The 23,925-nt window shown below is 42.4% G+C and overlaps 1 protein-coding gene across 1 annotated transcript in view; it reads left to right on the forward strand.

The window, feature by feature from the left end:
* nup93 (nucleoporin 93) overlaps positions 1–21,711 on the forward strand; it is a 169,903-nt gene extending 148,192 nt beyond the window's left edge. The window contains exons 14-22 of the mRNA XM_070896888.1: positions 2,732–2,858; positions 4,958–5,030; positions 5,125–5,169; positions 6,368–6,484; positions 8,820–8,938; positions 12,563–12,680; positions 13,718–13,801; positions 19,713–19,841; positions 21,482–21,711. Of these exons, the coding sequence (XP_070752989.1) occupies positions 2,732–2,858; positions 4,958–5,030; positions 5,125–5,169; positions 6,368–6,484; positions 8,820–8,938; positions 12,563–12,680; positions 13,718–13,801; positions 19,713–19,841; positions 21,482–21,592 (923 nt within the window). The 3' untranslated portion in view covers positions 21,593–21,711. The remainder of the gene's footprint in view (positions 1–2,731; positions 2,859–4,957; positions 5,031–5,124; positions 5,170–6,367; positions 6,485–8,819; positions 8,939–12,562; positions 12,681–13,717; positions 13,802–19,712; positions 19,842–21,481) is intronic.
* The last annotated feature ends 2,214 nt before the right edge of the window (positions 21,712–23,925 follow it).

Consider the following 23,925-nt stretch of genomic DNA (forward strand, 5'->3'; position numbering starts at 1 on the left):
TCCCACTTCCATGCTCTTTCCCCATAGACCAGCAATTTATTTTACTTTCAAGTACACATCCAATTCCCTTTTGAAAGTTGCTATTGAATTTGCTTCCGCCACCCTTTCAGGCAGTGCATTCCAATCTTCCCATATAACGAAAGTCCCTCAACCCTGGTATCTTTCTTGTAAATCTCCTGTGCAACTCTCCAAGGTCTGTATGTAATTAGCAGAGTTCTACCTGTAACACACTGCTTTCAAATATTTTTTTTGTATATTTGATGACAGCAGTGCAATAGAGGAACAAAGGAACAGATGTAGGCCAATGAGACACTGCAGGCTATACCTCAACTCCATTTCCTGCCTTTACTCCATATCCATTGATACTCTGGCCTAACACAAGTTTATCAATCTCAATCTTGAAAGCTCCAGTTGACCCAGCAACTACAGCCTTTTGGGAAACAGAGTTCCAGATTTCCACTACCCTTTTGTGTGGAAAAAGTGCTTCCTGATTTCACTCCTGAATGGTTTAGGTCTAGTTTTATGATGGCCTCCTTGATCTAGATTTCTACATCTGAGAAAATTGTTTCTTTGTATCCATCCTATCAAATCCTTTTATCATTTTAAAGACCTTGATTAGATCACCCCTCAACTTTATAAACTCCAGGCACTACAAACCAGGTTTACGCAATGTATCCTCATCATTTAACCTTTTAAGCTATGGTGAATCTGCAGTGTACCCCGACCAAGGCCACTGTATCTTTCTTGAGGTTCGACACTCAAAATTAACACACTACTACAGATAGGACTGACCTGAGCTCTACAACTGAAGCATAGAGGATTTACTGTATCAAGTAAACTTTGGCTCAGAGTATTTGGGCACAGGCCTTCGTTCTAATCAATATGTCATTCTTTTCCTGTCGGTACTCTTCGTCCTCACATGGGGTATGGTACTCCAAGCACCCTTGGGTATCTTGTTCAATTGGCCGTTGTTAGCCTAGACGGTGAATATTGGTAGTAGTTTGATTGTAGGGGTGCTTCCAACCAAATCCATTCCCTTCACCTGATATTCACATATGCTCTAGCTTGGGGGCTGCTGGATTTGAGTTCAGGAATGCTTGCCCATTTATCCCATCCCACACTTGGGCGCTGAGGCTAATTGTATCGGTTGTATTAAGAGCTGCACAGACCAGGCATTGAACATGGGTTCTTCATGGTTTGTGTGGCTCAGCTGGTTACTGTCAGTACTGCTACAACTTTATAGGGTATTGGTGAGGCCACACCTAGTGTACTGTGTACAGTTTTGATTTCCTTATTTAAAGAGGGATATACTTACATTGGAGGCAGTTCAGAGAAAGTTCACTCAGTTGATTCCTGAGATGAAAGGATTGACTTAAAAAGAAAGGTTGAGCCTGTACTCATTGGAGTTGAGAAGAATAAGAGGTGATCTTATTGAGACATATAAGATAATGAGGGGGCTCAACAAGGTAGATGCAGAAAGGATGTTTCCGCTCATAGGGGAATCTAGAACTAGGGGGTATAGTTTTAGAATAAAGGGTCACCCATTTAAAACTGAGATGAGGAGGAATTTCTTCTCTGAGGGTTGTAATCTCCGAGGGAGGGAATTCTCTGTCACAGAGAGCTGTGGAGGCTGGGTCATTGAATGTATTTAAGACGGAGATAGACAGATTTTTGAGCAATAAGGGAGTTAAAGGGTTATGTGGAGCTGGCGGGGAAGTGGAGCTGAGTCCATGATCAGATTAGCCACGATCTTATTGAATGGCGGAGCTGGCTCGAGGAGCTAAATGGCCTACTCCTGCTCCTATTTCTTATGTTCTTATGTTAACCATTTGATTCACCTGGGGGAGTTCTTGGTAGGCATTTATATTCCCATCAAGGGGAAGAACTCTCTCTGGGAATCATAAACTACTTAAATACAGTCAAAAGGGTTTAACCTAAACATACTTAACAGAAATAACAGAGATGTTCCAACTCAAGTTTCTGTGTGAGACTTGGTCTGAGGAAACAATTTCAGGTTGACTAATAGTTTGCATAATTTTATAAGTAATCTAGATAGATATCTGTTTAGAGTGGAAAATTACTTGGTAACTAAAGAAACCATGAACCAATTTTAATCTTTGTATAATTAGCCTTGTTTGTTCAAGTCATTGAGTATGTTTCAATTGTTCACAAGCCCAGTCATGGAATTTTCCACATTATTGGTCCTTTGCTCAAAAGTTTTTCCTCTTGTCACCATGTTTGAAGTTGAAGGTAGATCAGTCTTGTTTTCAGACTTCTCCAAGGCTATCAATACTAACATGAGGCATGCTGATTGTTGCAACATTTCTCTTTCCCCAGTTGCTTCCAAAAACAAACAATCTTTGTTACCATGATCCATCTAGTAGCCTGACCAGGACTCCAGTGCAGAGTATAATGTTTTGTAGCAGGAGCTACTGAACTATCATCTCAATCTACTTTTATCTTAATGTCTTGGTTCTCTTAAATATATCATTTATGATGTGCAGAAGGTCTCAATCTCCCATATTAATTCTCAAGAAAACTACACTGGTGTATCTTGAATTTGATTTCCCAAGATCCAGAAGTAAACGCTGCTTTGTAGCTCATTTTCACATTTCTTGAGGTTTGCCTGACCTGGCAAGCTTTTTGAGAGGAAATATCCAATTTCAATATTTTGACTCTGTGTTTCTATGTTGCTGTTCTTTTGTAATTGAGTTTTGTAATCTCCTAACAGTAAGTCAAGACAATGTGGATCCCCGACCAATACGACGCCTTAATTTCATCCGTCTGCTAATGCTGTACACTAGGAAATTTGAACCCACTGATCCCAGAGAGGCACTTCAATATTTCTATTTCCTCAGGTAACGTTCCTTAATATCCATCACAATCTGGGCAGCTTCAGATGCAGCCTTTAAGCTTTAATATAGTGTATTTCCTTTTAGCAAATTATGAAATGCATAAATAACAAAACATTTTTCTCAAGTGCACTACAAGCCAGCCCATTGCACAAATTTTATTCTGATGGGGACATTGTAAATGTGAATCGATAAGCTGGGTCAATGCAGAAAGTAGTGGGAATCCAAGTGTGTATAACAACAACAACTTTTATTTATAAGCGCCTTTAACGTAGTGAAACGTCCCAAGGTGCTTCACAGAAGTATTGGAGTATTATGAGATAAAAAATTTGACACCAAGCCACATAAGTAGAAATTAGAAAAGCTTGGTCAAAGAGGTATGTTTTAAGGAGCGTCTTGAAAGAGAGGTGGAGATGTTTAGGCAGGGAGTTCCAGAGCTTGGGATCTAAGCAACAGAAGGCACGGCCACCAATGGTTGAGCGATTATAATCAGGGATGCTCAAGAGGGAAGAATTAGAGGAGCGCAGACATCTCGGTGTGGGGGGGGTTGTGGGGCTGGAGGAAATTACAGATAGGGAGGGGCGAGGCCATGGAGGGATTTGAAAATAAGGATGAGAATTTTGAAATCATGGCGTTGCTTAACCTGAAGCCAATGTAGGTCGGCAAGCATAGGGGTGATGGGTGAGCGGGATGGTGCGAGTTGGGACACGGGCTGCCGAGTTTTGGATCACCTCTAGTTTACAAGGCAATAATCTAATCAGAGGGGTAAATTGAGGGCAAGGCTTTAGGAATTGCAAACCACCATTAAGATGACTTCTTAACCTTGAAAGCATTGGCCCAGAAATTCTGGCCTCCCGGGGTCCATGCGGAGTCTGAGCGGACCCAGGAAGGCATTGCAAAAGCCGGTTTTCAGTGCGCATGCTGGAGTTTGACAGAGCCAATGCATCTCAGGAGCGAGGACATTTGCATAGGCAAGGTTGCGGGATTTACCCATATCTTGCCCAGCGGATGTCCTGAAAACTCTTGCGCCTAATAAAAGCAGGCACTTACAGTACTTTTACAGGTGTAAGAGTTTTAAATCACACTTAAAACATAAAAAATAAAATGTAAAAAACTCATTTTTTTTAAACCCTGCCCACTAAATTTATTTAAAAACATATTTTTAAAAACTTTTTTAAAAATTGGAAAAATATATTTTTTAATAATACATAAGTAACTAATTTAAATTAATGTTAAATATTTAGTGTATATTTTGTGTGTTTGGAGGTGGGGGGCGACGCCAACTTACGGAGTTCCCATTAAAATGAATGAGAACATACTTTACCTTGATTGGCTGCTCAGAGCCATGTGACTGCAGCTCCAGCCCTGCGCACGTTCTGACGTGCACGTGCTGCGACGTGCAGTCAGTGGAGGCCTCAGGACCGGGAACTCGCATGGGCACAGCAGGTTCAGGTTAAGTGCACATCTTTTTCTAGAATCCAATCGAACGTCTGCAGGAAGGAGAAACTGGGATTTCTGGTCCATTATCTTGTATCTGTTTAGAATATATACTTTCAGTTTTATAAGGCAGTTTCTTTAAGTACTAGGTGCAGTATTCATTATTTGAGCTTCATGTCCTTGATGTGAGCTGATGATCACTGAAGAGGTTTATTAATGGTGCCAATACTGCTAGGTTATAGGAAAATGACCTCCAGTTGCTCACTGGAAATTCCCTGTCGAGTAAATATTAGTGTTTAATGTGGATATGAAGTTATTTAGTGACTTATCAATCGGCACATACTTCTCCAGTATGCAGGTTTCTAAATTTCCAACATGTTCTCATACACATTTGTACATAATTTGACCAATGACTGACATAATGAGAAGCAGCATCTCCACAGTCATGTAAATGAATGATGCATGTTCAGTTGCTGAAGCAGGGTGCTCGAGTTCAACCGGCTGCACGCCACTATTAATAGAAGGATTTCACTCAGAATAAATTGCGAGGTACTGAAGAGAAAAGGAGAGCACAACTAGAAAATGGCTTTCCAACCTGCACAACATGTTCTGGAACTCAACTGTCACATCAGATTGAGGCTTATTTCACTGTGTCTCACTTTCTGCAGAAATGAGAGTGACAGTCAAGGAGAAAACATGTTCATGCGATGTGTCAGTGAGCTTGTCATTGAAAGCCGAGAGGTAAGCAGTGCATCAGCTGAGACATACTGCAAAACCTGTCACATGGTACGTTCCGTTTTTATTTTTAAATAATTTTTTCATTCCTTGTTTCTAGTTTGACATGTTACTTGGACGATTAGAGAAAGATGGCAGTCGAAAGGTGAGATGAGATTTGCTATGACACTAGATTTTTTTTTTCCCTTTCTCTTCAAAAACCTTATTTTGAAGAGCGCTTCCTACTAACATTTAATGACGTGTAGGCTCAAGTTTGAGTAAACAGTTTTGTTGCATCCAAATGTGTAATATGGTTCCACCACGACTTCAAGCGAGACTGTGTCTCAGTTATGTTGTATTTCTCTTCCTTCCCGTTTTCTCCCTTTACTGCTTCTCTAGACTAATGCTGGGATACAGGTCTATGGATACTAGCAGCATTCAAACTGCATGCCCAAGTAATCATGTGAGCCTGGTCAGTGAGTGTTAACAGGTTGTTTGGCCACAGTGGACATTGTTGCCAAGTCTGATTCCGGCCCTGACACTTTCACATGCAGTGGTGGTCACTCTACTGATCAGGACTATGGACCCTGGCTTACCACTGTATAAACTGGAGTCAGTATGATTTAATTTGGAGTTATTTCCCTTTAAGAATGCCATTGTGTGGGTATGTGTAAAGTTCACCCATGCCTGGTAAGCTGTGCACTTTTAGTATTAGCAGAGGGTATTGGCCAAGCAGAAACTCAACCTGTGTAGAATTCTCTGTGGTTTGATTTGGAGATTCCTCAGCAAGTTGATGTGTTTGTACCTGGCTGACCAAAACAAAATGCTTAACGGGTTTATTTTTGAGAATTCCCTGACCATGACTTTTGCAATGTATGCCACACAACCCTAAATGCTTACTTAGGCATTGGAGCTAAACTGACTTTGTTTTTTTAAGCAATGGTATTATCAATAGTAATTGTAAGTAACGTTTCAGATATTAATTTATTTTCTGCAAAAATCCATAGTTTTTGCACTCATTGAGGATGTCTTTGCTGGGGATTAATTGTCTTGTGTTTAGCACCTGGTGATCACATCAAATAATATCTGATCAGGTTTAGCAAGGGTTAGACATAGAGCAAAGCACACTCTATTCTCAATGGACTATATTCCTTAACCCCAGTCTCAGAAGATCACTCCCTGCTGCACTGTTTACGATATTTCCATTTCCTGTACTAGCCATTCTATTGACATTCTGAACACTGTTTTCCAATAAGCTTTGCTACCTAGTTGCCCATGGAAAATTTCAGCGGAATTATGTAACTATCTGAAGCTAATTACACAATATCATTTATTTTACTGCAACTGTTTTTTTTTCTGATCAGCCTGGTGTAATCGACAAGTTTGCTGGAGACACGAGAGCTGTTATCAGTAAGGTCGCATCAGTCGCTGAAAATAAGGGCCTTTTTGAAGAGGCCGTGAAGCTTTACGACCTGGCCAAGGTAGGCAGCTAACTTCAAAGTATCTCTGTAGATGTATGTTAATGAGGATGATTAGGTTTCCTCCAAACTGCATTTAAATTATGCCTTCATGGTATAGATTTTTTTATTATTTGTTTAAAATTATTTGAATAAATTTTGGACAAGTGCTGTGTATTACATTGTAATATTTTTGTAAAATGTATTATCATCTTCCTTTCCCATCCAGAATCACAGGGGAATTTTTTTTTTTAAAGACTCTTTCTGTTCTTTGCATGTGCCACGTAATATTTCTCAGCTTGAGGGGGGAATAAATGGGTAAATTCCCAAGTCTCTGCCACTCTAACTCTGCAGTAGTTGCAGTCTGAGTTGCTTTAATTGTCTCGTCTTCCTTGGATTTCCCCTAATAGTCCAATTAAGACCAGGAACTCATGGTGTGGGGAATCATGGAAGGGTTCCTACCATTCTGTAGTCGCCTTGTTGGCTGTGCCAGTATTAATTATATTAATCTCTTCATTTCAAAACCAGTGAGTGAGGAATTGTAACATGTCTTCTGTTCATTTTTATACAAAGGTGCTGAGAATTACTGAAGTATTCTAGTTTATAGTGTACTGGTACAATGAGTTGTATGTGACCAGTTTGTTGTCCATCTGATGCCAGTCATCCTGTGTGTTATATTGGAGTGATCTTGTGAGTTGAGAATACTGAAAGCATTCTCACAAGATGAACAATTCTGGAAATAGATGGAACACGTGCCAAATTATGACTGGCTGATCACAGTTCTCATCAATCAGTCATCGCTGTGCTTATGTGAAGCTCTGCCTTTGTCTGTTTTCATTTTTTATGGAAAAGGACTCCTCGGCTCTCTGAAAGGCTTTCCTTGACATTTATTCGGGTGCTTGACCTTGTTAGGATCATTATCACTGGTTTTTAACATTAAAAAAAAACAATGGAAACACAGGCATAATTTAGTGGTGACTCCCAGATCTATTCATTTCAGCAGCGCAGTCTGTAAGCTTTGCTGACATCGATTTTCACAGTCTTTAATTTTCACAGACTTAACGGTCCAAATCCAGCAGGTCATCAATCTGCCTTTGGAAGAGCTGACTCAGATGTTGTCTGCCTGACCCTTGGTGTGGAATGTAATGGTGTTCAAAGGGCCTTTCAGTTCCTTGGATTAGTATAGCTACACATTTATTACATGAGCTTTCACCAAGAAGGATCCTACAGCTTCAACGAATAAAGTATTAAAGTGATGAGCCAGCTGTTTCAGTTAATTGAAGTTGGTGCAGGTTGCTATAATGAGGGCTTTTTAAATTGGGTAGAGGTGTCTGCAATCCTTCTTTGTGACCTGACATATGCTGAAAGCATGTTTTACACTTACAGTAGGACCCATAAGGATGTTAAGCATATGCCAGTCCTACTAGCGCAGCAGTGTCTTTTGGAACCCCAATGCACTGTGTCAAAGGATTGTGGAATGCAGCTTTGTGCCTGCAGTCCTCCACACACCCAGTTCCCAATCTTGCACTTGCTGTTGTGGGACAGTAGAGCGGAGGCCAGGTATTCCACCAAGGTGGGAGAATTACCACTTTTGCACCTCCTTCTGCCTGATGTCAAAGTGGTACTGGAAGAAATCTCAGGCCAGTTTGCTCACTCCCACTTTCTCCTCCCTCCCCCCTTTAACACATGTCGAAGGATGGCAACGATTGAGGAGACCAAGAAAAGGGAAACGGTGAAATAGAAAATAAAAGCAAAAATCAGCATTCTGAAACGGTTTGGTTGTTTAGCCACTGAAGAATGTCTCGGTTTCTGGGGTCACTTTATACATCAATGCCAGCAGTTTACATCCACATCCTTCTTCTGCATTCTGCTATTGTAAGGGATGTGCATGTGCACCCTGCGGGGCTTCCATACCGATGAGCTATGACTGATGGGGTAGAATTTTCACTTAACGCCGACTAGAAAACCAGCAGCAGCGGATGGTCCGCCCGATTTTCGAGGGAAACTAAAATAGGCGGCCGATCTCCTGCCTCTGTTTTCTGCTGGGCGGAAAAAGTGAAAATACACCCACGCAATCGTAAGTTCCAGTGAAAGTTGCGTGGTGCAATTGTGCAAACCATTGAGGCCCGTGGCTGGTATCTTAAGATTAAGAAGTATTCTACATCTCCACAATGCCACAGAGCCATTGACTGTCATTTTCTCTGCAAATAAGGGAATATGGCGATACTTGTCAACTGTGCTGGATGTAGCTTGGAGAGCCAGATCAGCCATCTGTTGATGCAGAATCATGCGCCAAGATTTTGTATGTTCAGAATATATTAATCAGTAGATTAACACTTCAATAACATTCTACCTCCAGAATCCAGACAAGGTCCTGGAGCTGATGAACAAACTGTTGAGTCCTGTGATACCACAAATCAGTGCACCCCAGTCTAACAAAGAGCGATTGAAAAACATGGCACTTTCAGTAGCTGAGAGGTAGGAGCTGCAGGTTCTGCTAAACGTTTTGTCTTTAACTTAACCCTGTATAAAGGTAATGGAAAATGCCTTATTTAAAAACGGACTGTTAATTATTTATCCATGCATCATAACTGTGCTCTTTGTAGTCTCATTGAAATTGCATTGCATGCTAGTTCACTTGGGTTTAATTATCTCCAGCAGCTCGTAAACATAATTTGAACTGAATTTTCAGTGCTATGAAACTTATCTGATTAAAACCATTAAGAAGGAATATATATTTTTTAAACTAGATGACTTGAAGCAAATGCCACATTGTTCAGATAGATACATGACTCTCAATATAGATATCTTTAGAGCAAGTGAAGCAGTCAATAAAATATACAGGCTTTTGGGGCAGTGAAGACTAATCCTCAAGCTATGCCCCAACTAATCTTCCAAAGTTGACTTGATTCAGGAATTGTTCCTTTAGATTGGAAAATTGCAGAGAATTATAGACCAGCTAGCCTAACACATGTTGTAGGGAATTTACTACAGTTAATAAAAAGAACAAATTTGCATTTATATAGCGTCTTTCACAACCTCAGGACATCCCAAAGCGCTTTATAGCCAACTAAGTACTTTTTGAAGCGTATTCCCTGTTGTAATGTAGGAAACACGGCAGCCAATCGGGCACAACAAGCTCCCACATACAGCTATGTGAATAATAGATTCCTCATCTCTGGAATTGTCTCCCAAACCCACTTTCTGCTCTGACTCACAAAGCAGTTGGAGATGTTTTTCTTTCTTTATGCAATGAACGCTTTAGAAATGGAAGTTATCTTCTGAAAAATAAATGGACTATTTTCTGTATGTCATAGAAATCCCTAACAGTCACTGGCATGAACTGTTTGAAAATGATTGCAATTACAAGGGTCGTTTACTGGTATCTTTCAGAATCCAGAATTGTTTATAGGAACAGGCATAGGCCATTTAGCCTCTCGAGCTTGTTCTGTCATTCAATGAGATCATGGCTGATCTGTGGCCTAGCTCCATATCCTTTGTCTTTGCCCCATATCCCTTAATACCTTTGGTTAACACAAATCTATCAATCTCAGATATGTAATTAACAATTGGCTTAGCACCAATTGTCATTTGCAGAAGAAAGTTCCAAACTTCTACCACCCTTTGTGTGTAGCAGTGTTTCAACAATTGTACATTCCTGTCTGGAGTAAAAATAAAACGGGGAAGGTGACTAACGAGGGAAATCAAGGATAGTGTTAAATCCAAGGAAGAAGCATATAAATTGGTCAGAAAAAGCAGCAAACCTGAGGACTGGGAGAAATTTAAAATTCAGCAAAGGAGGACAAAAGGTTTCATTAGGTGGGGGAAAATAGAGTATGAGAGGAAACTTGCCGGAAACACACAAACTGACTGCAAAAGCTTCTATAGATATGTGAAGAGAAAAAGATTAGTGAAGACAAACATAGGTCCCTTGCAGTCAGATTCAGATGAATTTATAATGGGGAATAAAGAAATGGCAGACCAGTTGAACAAATACTTCGGTTCTGTCTTCACGAAGGAAGACACAAATAACCTTCCGGAAGTACTAGGGGACTGAGGGTCTAGTGAGAAGGAGGAACTGAAGGATATCCTTATTGGGCGGGAAATTGTGTTAGGGAAATTGATGGGATTGAAGGCCGATAAATCCCCAAGGCCTAATAGTCTGCATCCCAGAGTACTTAAGGAAGTGGCCGTAGAAATAATGAATGCATTGGTGATCATTTTCCAACAGTCTATCGACTCTGGATCACTTTCTATGGACTGGAGGGTAGCTAATGTAACACCACTTTTTTTAAAAAGGAGGGAGAGAGAAAATGGGTAATTATAGACCGGTTAGCCTGACATCAGTAGTGGGGAAAATGTTGGAATCAATTATTACAGATGAAATAGCAGCGCAATTGGAAAGCAGTGACAGGATCGGTCCAAGTCAGCATGGATTTATGAAAGGGAAATCATGCTTGACAAATCTTCTGGAATTTTTTGAGGATGTAACTAGTAGAGTGGACAAGGGAGAACCAGTGGATGTGGTGTATTTGGACTATCAAAAGGCTTTTGACAAGGTCCCACACAAGAGATTGGTGTGCAAAATCAAAGCACATGGTATTGGGGGTAATGTACTGACAAAGATAGAGAACTGGTTGGCTGATAGGAAGCAGAGAGTCGGGATAAACGGGTCCTTTTCAGAATGGCAGGCAGTGACTAGTGGGGTGCCGCAGGGCTCAGTGCTGGGACCCTAGCTCTTTACAATATACATTAATGATTTAGATGAAGGAATTGAGTGTAATATCTCCAAGTTTGCAGATGTCACTAAACGGGGTGGCGGTGTGAGCTGTGAGGAGGACGCTAAGAGGCTGCAGGGCGACTTGGACAGGTTAGGTGAGTGGGCAAATGCATGGCAGATGCAGTATAATGTGGATAAATGTGAGGTTATCCACTTTGGTGGCAAAAACACTAAGGTAGAATATTATCTGAATGGCTGCATATTAGGAAAAGGGGAGGTGCAATGAGACCTGGGTGTCATGGTTCATCAGTCATTGAATGTTGGCATGCAGATACAGCAGGCGGTGAAGGAGGCAAATGGTATGTTGGCGTTCATAGCTAGGGGATTTGAGTATAGGCGCAGGGAGGTCTTACTGCAGTTGTACAGGGCCTTGGTGAGGCCTCACCTGGAATATTGTGTTCAGTTTTGGTCTCCTAATCTGAGGAAGGACATTCTTGCTATTGAGGGAGTGCAGCGAAGGTTCACCAGACTGATTCCCGGGATGGCTGGACTGACATAGGAGAGACTGGATCAACTGGGCCTTTATACACTGGAGTTTAAAAGGATGAGAGGGGATCTCATAGAAACATATAAAATTCTGATGGGACTGGACAGGTTAGATGCGGGAAGAATGTTCCCGATGTTGGGGAAGTCCAGAACCAGGGGAACACAGTCTTAGGATAAGGGGTGGGCCATTTAGGACTGAGATGAGGAGAAACTTCTTCACTCAGCATTGTTAACCTGTGGAATTCCCTACCGCAGAGAGTTGTTGATGCCAGTTCATTGGATATATTCAAGAGGGAGTTAGATATGGCCCTTACGGCTAAAGGGATCAAGGGGTATGGAGAGAAAGCAGGAAAGGGGAACTGAGGGAATGATCAGCCATGATCTTATTGAATGGTGGTGCAGGCATGAAGGGCCGGATGTCCAACTCCTTCACCTATTTTCTATGTTTCTAATTTTTCCTAATTTCACTTTGAAAGGTCTGGCTCTAATTTTTAGACTCCCCAACCAGCAGAAATAGTTTCTCTCTCTCTCTCTCTCTCTCTACCTTATCAGTTCCCCTTAATATCTTAAAAACTTTGATCAAATCACTCCTTAATCTTCAAAATTCCAGGGAATTCAAGCCTAGTTTGCGTAATCTCTCCTCGTAATTTAACTCTTGGAGTCCAGGTATCAATAGGGTAAATCTACGCTGCACTTCCTCCAAAGCCAATATATATATCCTTCCTATGGTGTGCTGCCCAGAACTGCACAGTATTCCAGGTGTGATCTAACCAGGGCATTGTATAGCTGTAGAGTAACAAATGTTTTCTTAGGATATCCTTTTTCTTTTTTGATAGGTATCGCAATCGGGGAGTCGCTGCGGAAAAGTCAGTTGACAGCACTTTCTACCTTCTACTGGACCTAATTACCTTCTTTGATGAGTACCATTCTGGGAATATTGACAGAGCAATCGATGTGAGTTATTACATGTTCATTTCATTAAAATATAGTAAACTTTATTCCCCTTCACTTAACCAATGAAGTTCCAGTCAGAAACAAAGGATTATCTCGAAGCTGTTTATTTTTATCAATGTCAGCTATGGCTCAATGGGTAGCACTCGCGCCTCTGAATTAGAAGGTTGTGGGTTTGAGTCCCACTGCACACATTTGAGCACATAAATCTAGGCTGACACTCTAGTGCAGTGCTGAGGGAGGGCTGCACTGTCGGAGGAGCCATCTTTCAGATGAGACATTAAACCGAGGCCCCGTCTGTTCTCTCAAGTGGACGCAAAAGATCCCATGGCACTATTTCAAAGAAGAGCAGGGGAGTTATCCACTGTGTCCTAGCCAATATTTATCCCTCAATCAAAATAACAAAAAAACAGATTATCTGGTCATTATCACATTGCTGTTTGTGGAAGCTTGCTGTGTGCAAATTGGCTGCCATGTTGCCTACATTGCAACAGTGACTACACTCCAAAAGTACATAATTGGCTGTAAAGCACTTTGAGACGTCCGTTAGTCGTGACAGGTGCTATATTAATGCAAGTCTTTCTATGTCCAAGACTGTGATCCACTCTTACAGTGGGTGGAACCATTGGCTGGAGTGTAGTTTCAACAGCAGCCTGAGGAGGGCAGCAATAACCTGCTCTTCTGCTTCTCCAGGCACTGATCAATGCAACAAACACTCATGTAGAGTTAAAGTTACTATTTACTTTGTTGTAATGTTGATCAGAATAACTCTTTGGTAGGTATATTTTTGTTTTAAATCATTGCAGGAACTCCTACTTTCCTTAGTCTTCCTTTTCTCTTACCAGGTGTTTAAAATTCAAGCTTAGCATCACTTAACCACTGCTTGATTTATCTGCTCTTCTCACATACTGTTTCCTGTTACTGTCCTGTACTGTGGGCCTTCCTCCAAGTTTCTCAACTAATAATACAAGACCCACTTTATTATATATTTATAGTTCTTAGTGGTCTGTCTAACTGTACGGCTACTTTTTCCCATGTAGGTCATGGAGAGACTGAAACTCGTGCCTCTCAGTCAGGAGAGTGTCGAGGAGAGAGTAGCAGCTTTCCGAAATTTCAGCGACGAGGTAAGAAGCTTTTGCTGAGAATGGCTTGCTTTAATACTATTGTGTATGGATCCTTCAAAGGTGTGAAATTTCAGGCCTGTCATTGGGCTGTAGAATTGCAGAGGTCTGGCTGTCTGGGATGCAGTAAATTCTGAGACTGAATTCCTGTACTTCTCTGGTCTGGATGCTACTTTAAAAAGATGCAAAGTTTAACATAGGATAGCACTTAATTATATTCCTTTCTGCCTGAGAGGCTCCAGCTTACTTCTGTAAAAAGTGGCAATATTTTCGACAGGTTAGCATAAGAAATAGGAACAGGAGTAAGCCATACGGCCCTTCGAGCCTGCTCAGCCATTCAATAAGATCGTGACTGATCTGATCATGGACTCAGCTCCACCTCCCTACCCGCTCCCCATAACCCCTTATCTCTTTATCGTTTAAGAAATTGCCTATTTCTGTCTTAAATTTATTCAATGTCCCAGCTTTCACAGCTCTCTGAGGCAGCGAATTCCACAGATTTACAACCCTCAGAAGAAATTTCTCCTCATAGTTTTAAATGGGCGATCCCCTTATTCTAAGATCAAGTTCTAGTCTCCCCCATCAGTGGAAACTCTCTGCATCCACCTTGTCAATCCCCCTCATAATCTTACACGTTTCGATAAGATCACCTCTCAATCTTCTGAATTCCAACGAGTAGAGGCACAACCTACTCAACCTTTCCTCATAAGTCAACCCCCTCATCTCTGGAATCAACCTAGTGAACCTGCTCTGAACTGTCTCCAAAGCAAGTATATCCTTTCGTAAATATGGAAATCAAAACTGCACGCAGTATTCCAGGTGTGGCCTCACCAATACCCTGTATAGCTGTAGCAAGACTTCCCTGCTTTTATACTCCATCCCCTTTGCAATAAAGGCCAAGATTCCATTGGCCTTCCTGATCACTTGCTGTACCTGCATACTATCCTTTTGTGTTTCATGCACAACTACCCCCAGGTCCCGCTGTACTGCAGCACTTTGCAATCTTTCTCCATTTAAATAATAACTTGCTCTTTGATTTTTTTCTGCCAAAGTGCATGACCTCGCCCTTTCCAACATTATACTCCATCTGCCAAATTTTTGCCCTCTCACTTACCCTGTCTGTCCTTTTGCAGATTTTTTGTGTAGGTTAACAACAACAACTTGTATTTATATAGCGCCACAACGTAGTGAAGTGTCCCAAGGCACTTCACAGGAGTATTATAAGACAAAATATATGACACTAAGCCACGTGAGGAGAAATTAGGGCAGGTAACCAAAAGCTTGGTCTACGAGGTAGTTTTAAGGAGCGTCTTGAAGGAGAAAAGCGAGGTAGAGAGGTGAAGAGGAGGGGGGAAATAGAGTATGAGAGGAAGCTTGCTGGGAACATAAAAACTGACTGCAAAAGCTTCTATAGATATGTGAAGAGAAAAAGCTTAGTGAAGACAAAAGTAGGTCCCTTGCAGTCAGAATCAGATGAATTTATAATGGGGAACAAAGAAATGGCAGACCAATTGAACAAATACTTTGGATCTGTCTTCACGAAGGAAGACACAAATAACCTTCCGGAAATACTAGGGGACCGAGGATCTCATGAGAAGGAGGAACTGAAGGAAATCCTTATTAGTCAGGAAATTTTGTTTGGGAAATTGATGGGATTGAAGGCCAATAAAGCCCCAGGGCCTGATGGTCTGCATCCCTGAGTACTTAGGGAAGTGGCCCTAGAAATAGTGGATGCATTGGTGATCATTTTGCAGCAGTCTATCGACTCTGGATCAGTTCCTATGGACTGGAGGGTAGCTAATGTCGCATTACTTTTTAAGAAAGGAGGGAGAGAGAAAACGGGGAATTATATTCCGGTTAGCCTGACACCAGTAGTGGGGAAAATGTTGGAATCAATTATTAAAGATGAAATAACAGCGCATTTGGAAAGCAGTGACAGGATCGGTCCAAGTCAGCATGGATTTATGAAAGAGAAATCATGCTTGACAAATCTTCTAGAATTTTTTGAGGATGCAACTAGTAGAATGGACAAGGGAGAACCAGTGGATGTGGTGTATTTGGACTTTCAAAAGGCTTTTGACAAGGTCCCACATAAGAGATTGGTGTGCAAAATTAAAGCACATGGTATTGGGGGGTAATGGTATAGAGAACTGGTTGGCAGACAGGAAGCAGAGTCGGGATAAGCTGGTCCTTTTCAGAATGGCAGGCAGTGACTAGTGGGATGCCGCAGGGCTCAGTGCTGGGATCCCAGCTATTTACAATATACATCAATGAATTAGCTGAAGGAATTGAGTGTAATATCTCCAAGTTTGCAGATGACACTAAGCTGTGTGGCGGTGTGAGCTGTGAGGAGGACGCTAAGAGGCTGCAGGATGACTTGGACAGGTTTGGTGAGTGGGCAAATGCATGGCAGATGCAGCATAATGTGGATAAATGTGAGGTTATTCACTTTGGTGGCAAAAACACGAAGGCAGAATATTATCTGAATGGCGGCAGATTCGGAAAAGGGGAAGTGCAACGAGACCTGGGTGTCATGGTACATCAGTCATTGAAAGTTGGCATGCAGGTACAGCAGGCGGTGAAGAAGGCAAATGGCATGTTGGCCTTCATAGCTAGGGGACTTGAGTATAGAGCAGGGAGGTCTTACTGCAGTTGTACAGGGCCTTGGTGAGGCCCCACCTGGAATATTGTGTTCAGTTTTGGTCTCCTAATCTGAGGAAGGACATTCTTGCTGTTGAGGGAGTGCAGCGAAGGTTCATCAGACTGATTCCTGGGATGGCAGGACTGACATATGAGGAGAGACTGGATCAACTGGGCTTATATTCACGAGTTTAGAAGGATGAGAGGGATCTCATAGAAACATATAAAATTCTGACGGGATTGGACAGGTTAGACGCAAGAAGAATGTTCCTGTTGCTGTGGAATTCCCGAACCAGGGGTCACAGTCTAAGAATAAGGGGTAAGCCATTTAGGACCGAGATAAGGAGAAACTTCTTCACTCAGAGTGGTTAACCTGTGGAATTCTCTACCGCAGAAAGTTGTTGAGGCCAATTCGTTAGATATATTCAAAAGGGAGTTAGATATGGTCCTTACGACCAAAGGAATCAAGGGGTATGGAGAGAAAGCAGGAAAGGGGTACTGAGGTTGAATGATCAGCCATGATCTTATTGAATGGTGGTGCAGGCTCGAAGGGCCGAATGACCTGCTCCTGCACCTAATTTATATGTTTCTATGAAGTGGTCAGAGATAGCCTTATTTGCGATTGACAGGATAGAGGTAGTGGAGCCACGAGTGATGGCAAGGTCGAAGGGATGGCCGTGAATATGGATTGAGGAGATTAAGGGAAGATAGGAGGCTAGTGAACTCAGAAGCGAGAGCATGACGAATTAAGATGGGGGGTTGAAATCACCAAGGATGAGAAGTCGCTGAGGGAGGAAAGTAGTGAAAAAATATCGGTAATATTTTTATGGTACTTGGGTGGGCAGTGGAATAAGGTGATATGCTCAAACGAGGAGAACGTGCTGGAGGAGTAGGGGATCCAAGGTATAACTTGGCGATGAGAGCCGCACTGCCATCACGGCGCTTTGGGTGGGGCAAGTAGTGGAAAGTATGGCCAGGCAGGGAAGCTGCATTTAAGGGTAAGGTGTCAACAAAATTTCCATCAGGGCCATGATGTCGATGCCATCATTGATGATAAGCTCATGGATGGCAAGGGCCTTGTTCACCAGTGACCAGGCATTCTGGAGGGAGATGTGGAGAGGGTCGGTGATGGCTGCCCCACTGCCTGCGTCCACAGGGTCAGTGCTAGTGGGCGGGGGGTGAGTTGGACGGGGAGGAGATTGGCAAGATTAGCCCCCAGTGGGTGCACAGGGTGGGAAGGTCGGTGAGAGTCGGGTGGGACAACTGGGGTTGCTGCTCTTAAGGAGGCAGCGACGAGTGCCTCGGCGGGCCCATTGTAGGATGCCAAGAGAAGCACAGAGGGAAGCTGTAGGCTTATCGAATAGGGAGTCAAGGCTGGGAGGGCGGCAGGAAAGTCGAAGAATAATGAAGGATTGGGATAGGGATTTGGGAAGGCAGAGTATCCGAGAGAGGAGAGATGAAAGGAGGCATGACGACAGGAGAGAGCGGTCAGGGAGGGATAAAGAGAAAAGGAAAGAGGTGGGGGGCAAAGTGGAAAGTATTAAATGGCTCGGGTCCGGAGCGGCAGCTAAAGCACACATGGGAAAAGCTCAGTTTACATAGGCCTGTTTAAACTGTAGTAGTTAATGGGATACAGTATTAGGGAGACCAGGGTCAAAGTCAGAGGTCCCATGGAAGGACAAGTTGACATGAACGGGATGGGGCCAGCATGGAGCATCAACGAACCACTGTCCAAAGCGGGCGAATGAAGTCCTGAAGCTATTTGAAGTGTAGAGAGTTTGAGGATGTGCTGTAGGAAGGAGAGTCGGTAGCGGTGCAGAAAGATGATGGCGACGTTGATGCAAGTTTGTAGATTGCGGTAAAACCACAGCCAGCGACCAGCAAAGTTACAAATCGGTAGAATGAGTGAACTGGAAGCAGTTAGCTAGAAGCCAGCAGAGCTGAGAAAACAGTAGAACCAGTTCAGCAGAGACACAGCCGCAGTTAAAAGGAAAAATAAACTTTAGCAGTGGAGATGGAGAAACAGCAGGTAGGCTTACAGTATAATCCAGTGCAGAAACGTAGCGGTGTAATCCAGTGTAGTTCAAAGCAGAAACATAGTCTAGCGATGTCTTTCGGTGATCGGAAACCAATTTGATAAGAATTCAGAGCAAAGGTTTGAAGCGACTGAAAGAAGAGCAAAGCCACAGCCAATGAGTCAAACAGTGTAGTCCGTAGAGCAACGAGGTCCTGTTTGCGAGTGAAGGAAATCAAGTTTCTTCAGAGATCGAGTCGTTGCAAAGCTCAGTGAGAGAAAGAACAAAGGCACGCCAGGGGATGGGCAGTGGGCTCTGCGGGCTTTGAATCTGTAGCTTTAAACTTGCAGTTTGGGTTGAAATGCCTTCAATATCAGTGGCAGAGTAATTAAGCAGTGGAAGAAAGGAGATTTGGGGTAAAAGGGCAAAGGAGCTTCCACCCCAGGAGCTATCTTGAACCCACTGTCCATTGTCTTCTGGGACATGGATCTAAATCCAGGGTGAAAACCTTCGGTCTGCTATCTGTAAGAGCTCCATACAAAATAAATTTGGACTTTCCTCTCTGGCAAAGGTCCACAAATTTACCTACTGTTTGGGACAAAATTGTCATTCTTTCTCGGACAATTGTGGGAAATGGGGAAAAACAAATTGTTACAGCAGGGAGTTCTCTTCAAAGGTTAGAGCAGAGCAGGAGATATTTAATATAATCAAAATATAACAGTTTTAATTTTTTTTTTTAAAAAGCACTTTGATCCTGTTTGGTGGAATGCACTGCCTGAAAGGGTGGTGGAAGCAGATTCAATAATAACTTTCAAAGGAGAATTAGATAAAGACTTGAAGCTGAAAAATTAGCCAGGCTGTGGGGAAAGGGCAGGGAGTGGGATTAATTGGATAGCTCTTTCACTGCACAGGCACAATGGGCCAAATTGCATCTGTGCTGCAGTATTTGTTTTTATGGGGTAGAGCTTCATAGCTCGCTCTTTGTCTATCTTATTTTGTTCATCCTCTATACATCTAATGTTACAACAAGCTCTCAAACAAGGTTGGTCATTAAGACAGTCTGTGATGGTATTACAGTTTTTACTATTTTAATATACAGTATTATTTCCATTCTGGAAAACAGGTTGTTGCTTGCAGCAAAATCTGGATTGTCTGCCACTTGCACCTCTCTCGTCTATTTTCCCATTTGGGCATGAGGTAAGAGGAGATTGCGCAGTGACCAGTGGCAATACTAATGACCAAATCTTTTCTATATACAGATTAGACACAACTTGTCTGAAGTGCTGCTTGCCACCATGAATATTCTGTTTACCCAGTATAAAAGATTGAAGGGCACAAATCCAGCCACCCCTGCCAGACCTCAGCGAGTGATGGAGGACAGAGACTCGGTGAGATTACATTAAGCAACCCGTTGTTATTGGATGACTTTAATGTCTTCTAGCTGTTGAAAAAGGCTAAATTGCATTAACTCATCATTGGGAAACCTTAAGTAATGCATTGGAAATCTGTCAAACCTTGAGGTTTCATAAGGGGGTTATACAATTTGCTTTCATAAACTTAATGATTCACAAAAAAATGGAGAGATGCTGAATTTTTGGGGTGAAAAGAAATAAAAATTGAACCAGAAATTGCAGATCCAAGTCTTAAAACAGGAATAAAATTAACTTTAGGCATTCCAGGAGAGAAACTATCTCTCTTGGTCTGTATATTTGGATATTTAATAGACAATACAATTTTGAATTTTGCCAGTATTGTGAAGAAATTTTAAACAATATTTTTAAAGCACAACAATTGTGAAATCTGCTGTCATTCTGTGCGTGGAATTTTTGCCAGATGTCTGATTCATATAAAACTTCACCTGGCTATAGTGTTACCACTAATATTTGTCCAAACAGGAAAAAAACATACTAAGGGTTTTGTTTTTGAAGTTTAATGTGCTATTCTATCTCCCTCCCCAAAACCATGCACCATTCCCTTAGAGAGGGTGAGCAATCAGCTTTTTCCAGGCCTCCATCACGCTTTGGCAGACAATGCATGATAGTAATTTTGACCTTCATGTGAGTAGGTACAGGTTGAACCTCTCTTATCCGGGACTCCCTTATCTGGCACCACCGCTTGTCCGGCACCATTCCCGGGTGGCACATGCGCAGATCATTTTTCTTCATACTCTCTGCTCTCCTGAAGACGGAGACTCCTTCCTCAGTCCAATTCTGAAGGCACTGATTGCCTAAGTGGCCTTGAAGGTGGGTATTCAAGTCGGTGTGGGGTGGGGTGGGGGGGCAGGCGGTAGTGGTGGAAAGAGAGGTTCAACCTGTACTTACTAATAATTATATTTTGAATTAAATTATAAATAAAAGCTTGATAAGCTATTTTATTCCCTGCTGCCGTCGGCACTCCCTCGGGTCGGGCTATGTCCTCGGGCTAACCACTCCTCCCCTCCCCTCCCCGCTGCCCTCGGCGCTCTGCCAAACAAAAAGAAAATACCCCTTCATTACTTTAAATTAGTCTTGGGGATCATGGTTGGGGGAGCGGGCACGTGATCGCGGGGGCGGGGATATCTGTATTGGGGCTTGGGGCTGGCCGTTGTAAAAGACGGTAGAAGAAGTGATCTCCCCTCGTCTGGCAAAATCCCTTATCCAGCATAGGCCAGGTCCCGAGGGTGCCGGATAAAGGAGCTTCAACTTGTACCTCTGCTTAGTAACTTTCCCCAGCTAAGATTGGGAACTCTGGAAGCATGCGCCACAAACCCAGCAGCACATTGATTTTTATGCATCAATACGGGGAAGGGGGCAGTGGAGTGTAATTTTAAGAGAACTCGTGAAATAATGGCTTACATGAACTCTGCTGTGGTGCTGCAGGCAACGTTTAATTGAACCTGTTAATTGTTTGCATTTGCAATAGCAGTTTCTTCAGAGTCCATCTTATAACATCAGCTGCTTGTTTCAGTTGGAAACCTTTTTGTTTGATGCCATGAAGGAGTGTCTCTAACGAGTTTTTTTTTCTTTTTTTCTGTTTTCTTTCTCCATAGCAACTCCGAAGCCAGGCACGTGCCTTGATAACGTTTGCTGGAATTATACCGTACAGGATGGCTGGTGACACTAATGCGCGCCTGGTACAGATGGAGGTCCTGATGAACTGACACAGCTGTGGGGAGTTTCCACACTGGAGCAGTAATCCAGTGGTGCAGTAATACATTTTTATATCCAGAATTCTTTTTGTATTTTTCAAATTGGAAATAAAATTCTCTTTCCTGCTTAACTTTTGGTTTTTGAAAAATCTTGTCTTTGTTCATTTGAATCCCTAAATTAAAATAAGGGCAACATTCCAAACCTGTTCTTGTAAACCACTTTGTGATTGTGTTACACACAATGCACTGAGGAAATATTCCCTCAAAATTGTCCAATTTTTTTTAAGAGGGGTTCTTTTATTGGAATTATTTGTGTAATATTTTCTGAATTGATTCAGAAACTGAAATAAATTCAGGATATTGCACCCCAAGGTGTTGGTTCCTTACATGTGTCATGATCTTCTCTGTGAGTAGAATTTGTAAACATTATCGAATGCTTTGGTGTTCTGCCTTTGTTTGCTCTTGGATGTGTGGACCTTCTAATTGTTTTGTGGGAAAGGAGGGGAGCAGTATTTGTGTCAGCAAACCAGCACCCATGGTGTCACAATAAGGTAAACAGAGAGGCTGTGATTCATTTTATTGAATTGCACACAAGGCCACAAAAATGCATCCCAAAGATGTCCTCTTCTGTTGTAATACAAGTTCTTCAATCAATACACCACGAATGCTGTTGGTTTTTCAGTTTACTGTGGCCCATTGCTAGGAGGAAGAAATGGGATTATCTACCCAAGAATGTGTTCACAGAAATTGGTCACTGCAGTTTTAGCAGTTTAAAAAAAAAATGGCCTCTTGGGTAAGTTGGTCATGAAATGACATTGCTATTAAACTGACTCACTGATATTTCTCTACGCCATGGTTTCACTTATGCATTAATAATCTGGAAGTTGATTTTCTTTAAGAATTACAGCTCAACAAATTGATGTAAACTTCAACTGAGCTGTTCTGGGATATCATTCCTGCTCATAGAATCTCCTTACCTAAGAAAGGATATACTTGCCATAGAGGGAGTGCAGTGAAGGTTCACCAGACTGATTCCTGGGATGGCAGGACTATCGTATGAGGAGAGATTGGGTCGACTAGGCCTGTATTCACTAGAGTTTAGAAGAATGAGAGGGGATCTCATTGAAACGTATAAAATTCTGACTGGGTTGGATAGACTGTATGCGGGAGGATATTTCCCCTGGCTAGGAAGTCTAGAACAGTCTCAGGATACGGGATAGGAAATTTAGGACCAAGATGAGGAGAAATTGTTTCACTGAGGATGGTGAACCTGTGGAATTCTCTACCACAGAAGGCTGTGGAGGCCAAGTCACTGAATATATTGAAGAGGGAAATAGATAGATTTCTAGAAACAAAAGGCATCAAGGGGTATGGGGAATAAGCGGGAATATGGTGTTGAGAGGATCAACCATGATCATATTGAATGGCGGTGCAGACTCGAAGGACCGAATGGCCTACTGCTCCTATTTTCCATGTTTCTAATCTTACAGTACGGAAGGAGGCCATTCAGCCTGTCCTGTCTGTCCAGGTAGTTGAAAGAGCTGTCCAATTAGTCCCCATTCCCTCTTTCCCCATGACACTGCTAATATTTTTTTTCAAGTCAATATCCACTTCCCTTTTTGAAAGTTACTGTTGAATCTGTTTTCAGCAGTGCATTCCAGATCATCATAAATCGCTACAAAAAAGATTTCTCTTCATCTCCCCTCAGGTTGGGGAAGGAAATGTCTTAATGCCATTATTTATGTTTAGATGCAAGCTGCACAAGAGTGGCTACAGGAGCTTGGTCATTCATTCCCCTCTATCTTTGGTAAAGTGCTTTTCCTTTGCTGGGGTTCTAATAAAGATTGAGGAATCACAGCAAGTAATCCATCTTCTAAATGTGGTACAAGGTGTGAGACAATAACCCCAACCCCAATGTGTCGAGCGTTCTACTGTTTCTATGCCAGCTTTCGAACAGTTTTTACTCCTTCCTCTCCTGAAGGCATTGATTTCTTGCTGACATGATTCCATGCAGTGCTGAGCCTTGACTCCCTCCCCCTCCCCCCCCCCCCACAATCCATCCACCCTCTGGTACCTCGCTCACATGGTCAGGTTAATTATTCTTTGAGGGTAAACGTTGTCTGGCTATTTGATGTGAGGGCATCACAGCCAAGCCTGATGCTGTCTTCACCTGATGTCCTTGCAGCAGGAATCGCTGGATAGGCAATACAAGCATAAACCGTAGCCGAACACGAACTCTGGGGGTACGGAGGGCAATCTTGTGCCTTCCACAGCTCCACTTGAATTCCAATAAGTCAAGGACTGGAGATCAAACCCAGGAGTTTCTTGATCTGTACAACTCAGCT

Source organism: Pristiophorus japonicus, chromosome 13 (assembly GCF_044704955.1).
Source record: "Pristiophorus japonicus isolate sPriJap1 chromosome 13, sPriJap1.hap1, whole genome shotgun sequence".
NCBI classification, from domain to species: Eukaryota; Metazoa; Chordata; class Chondrichthyes; family Pristiophoridae; genus Pristiophorus; species Pristiophorus japonicus.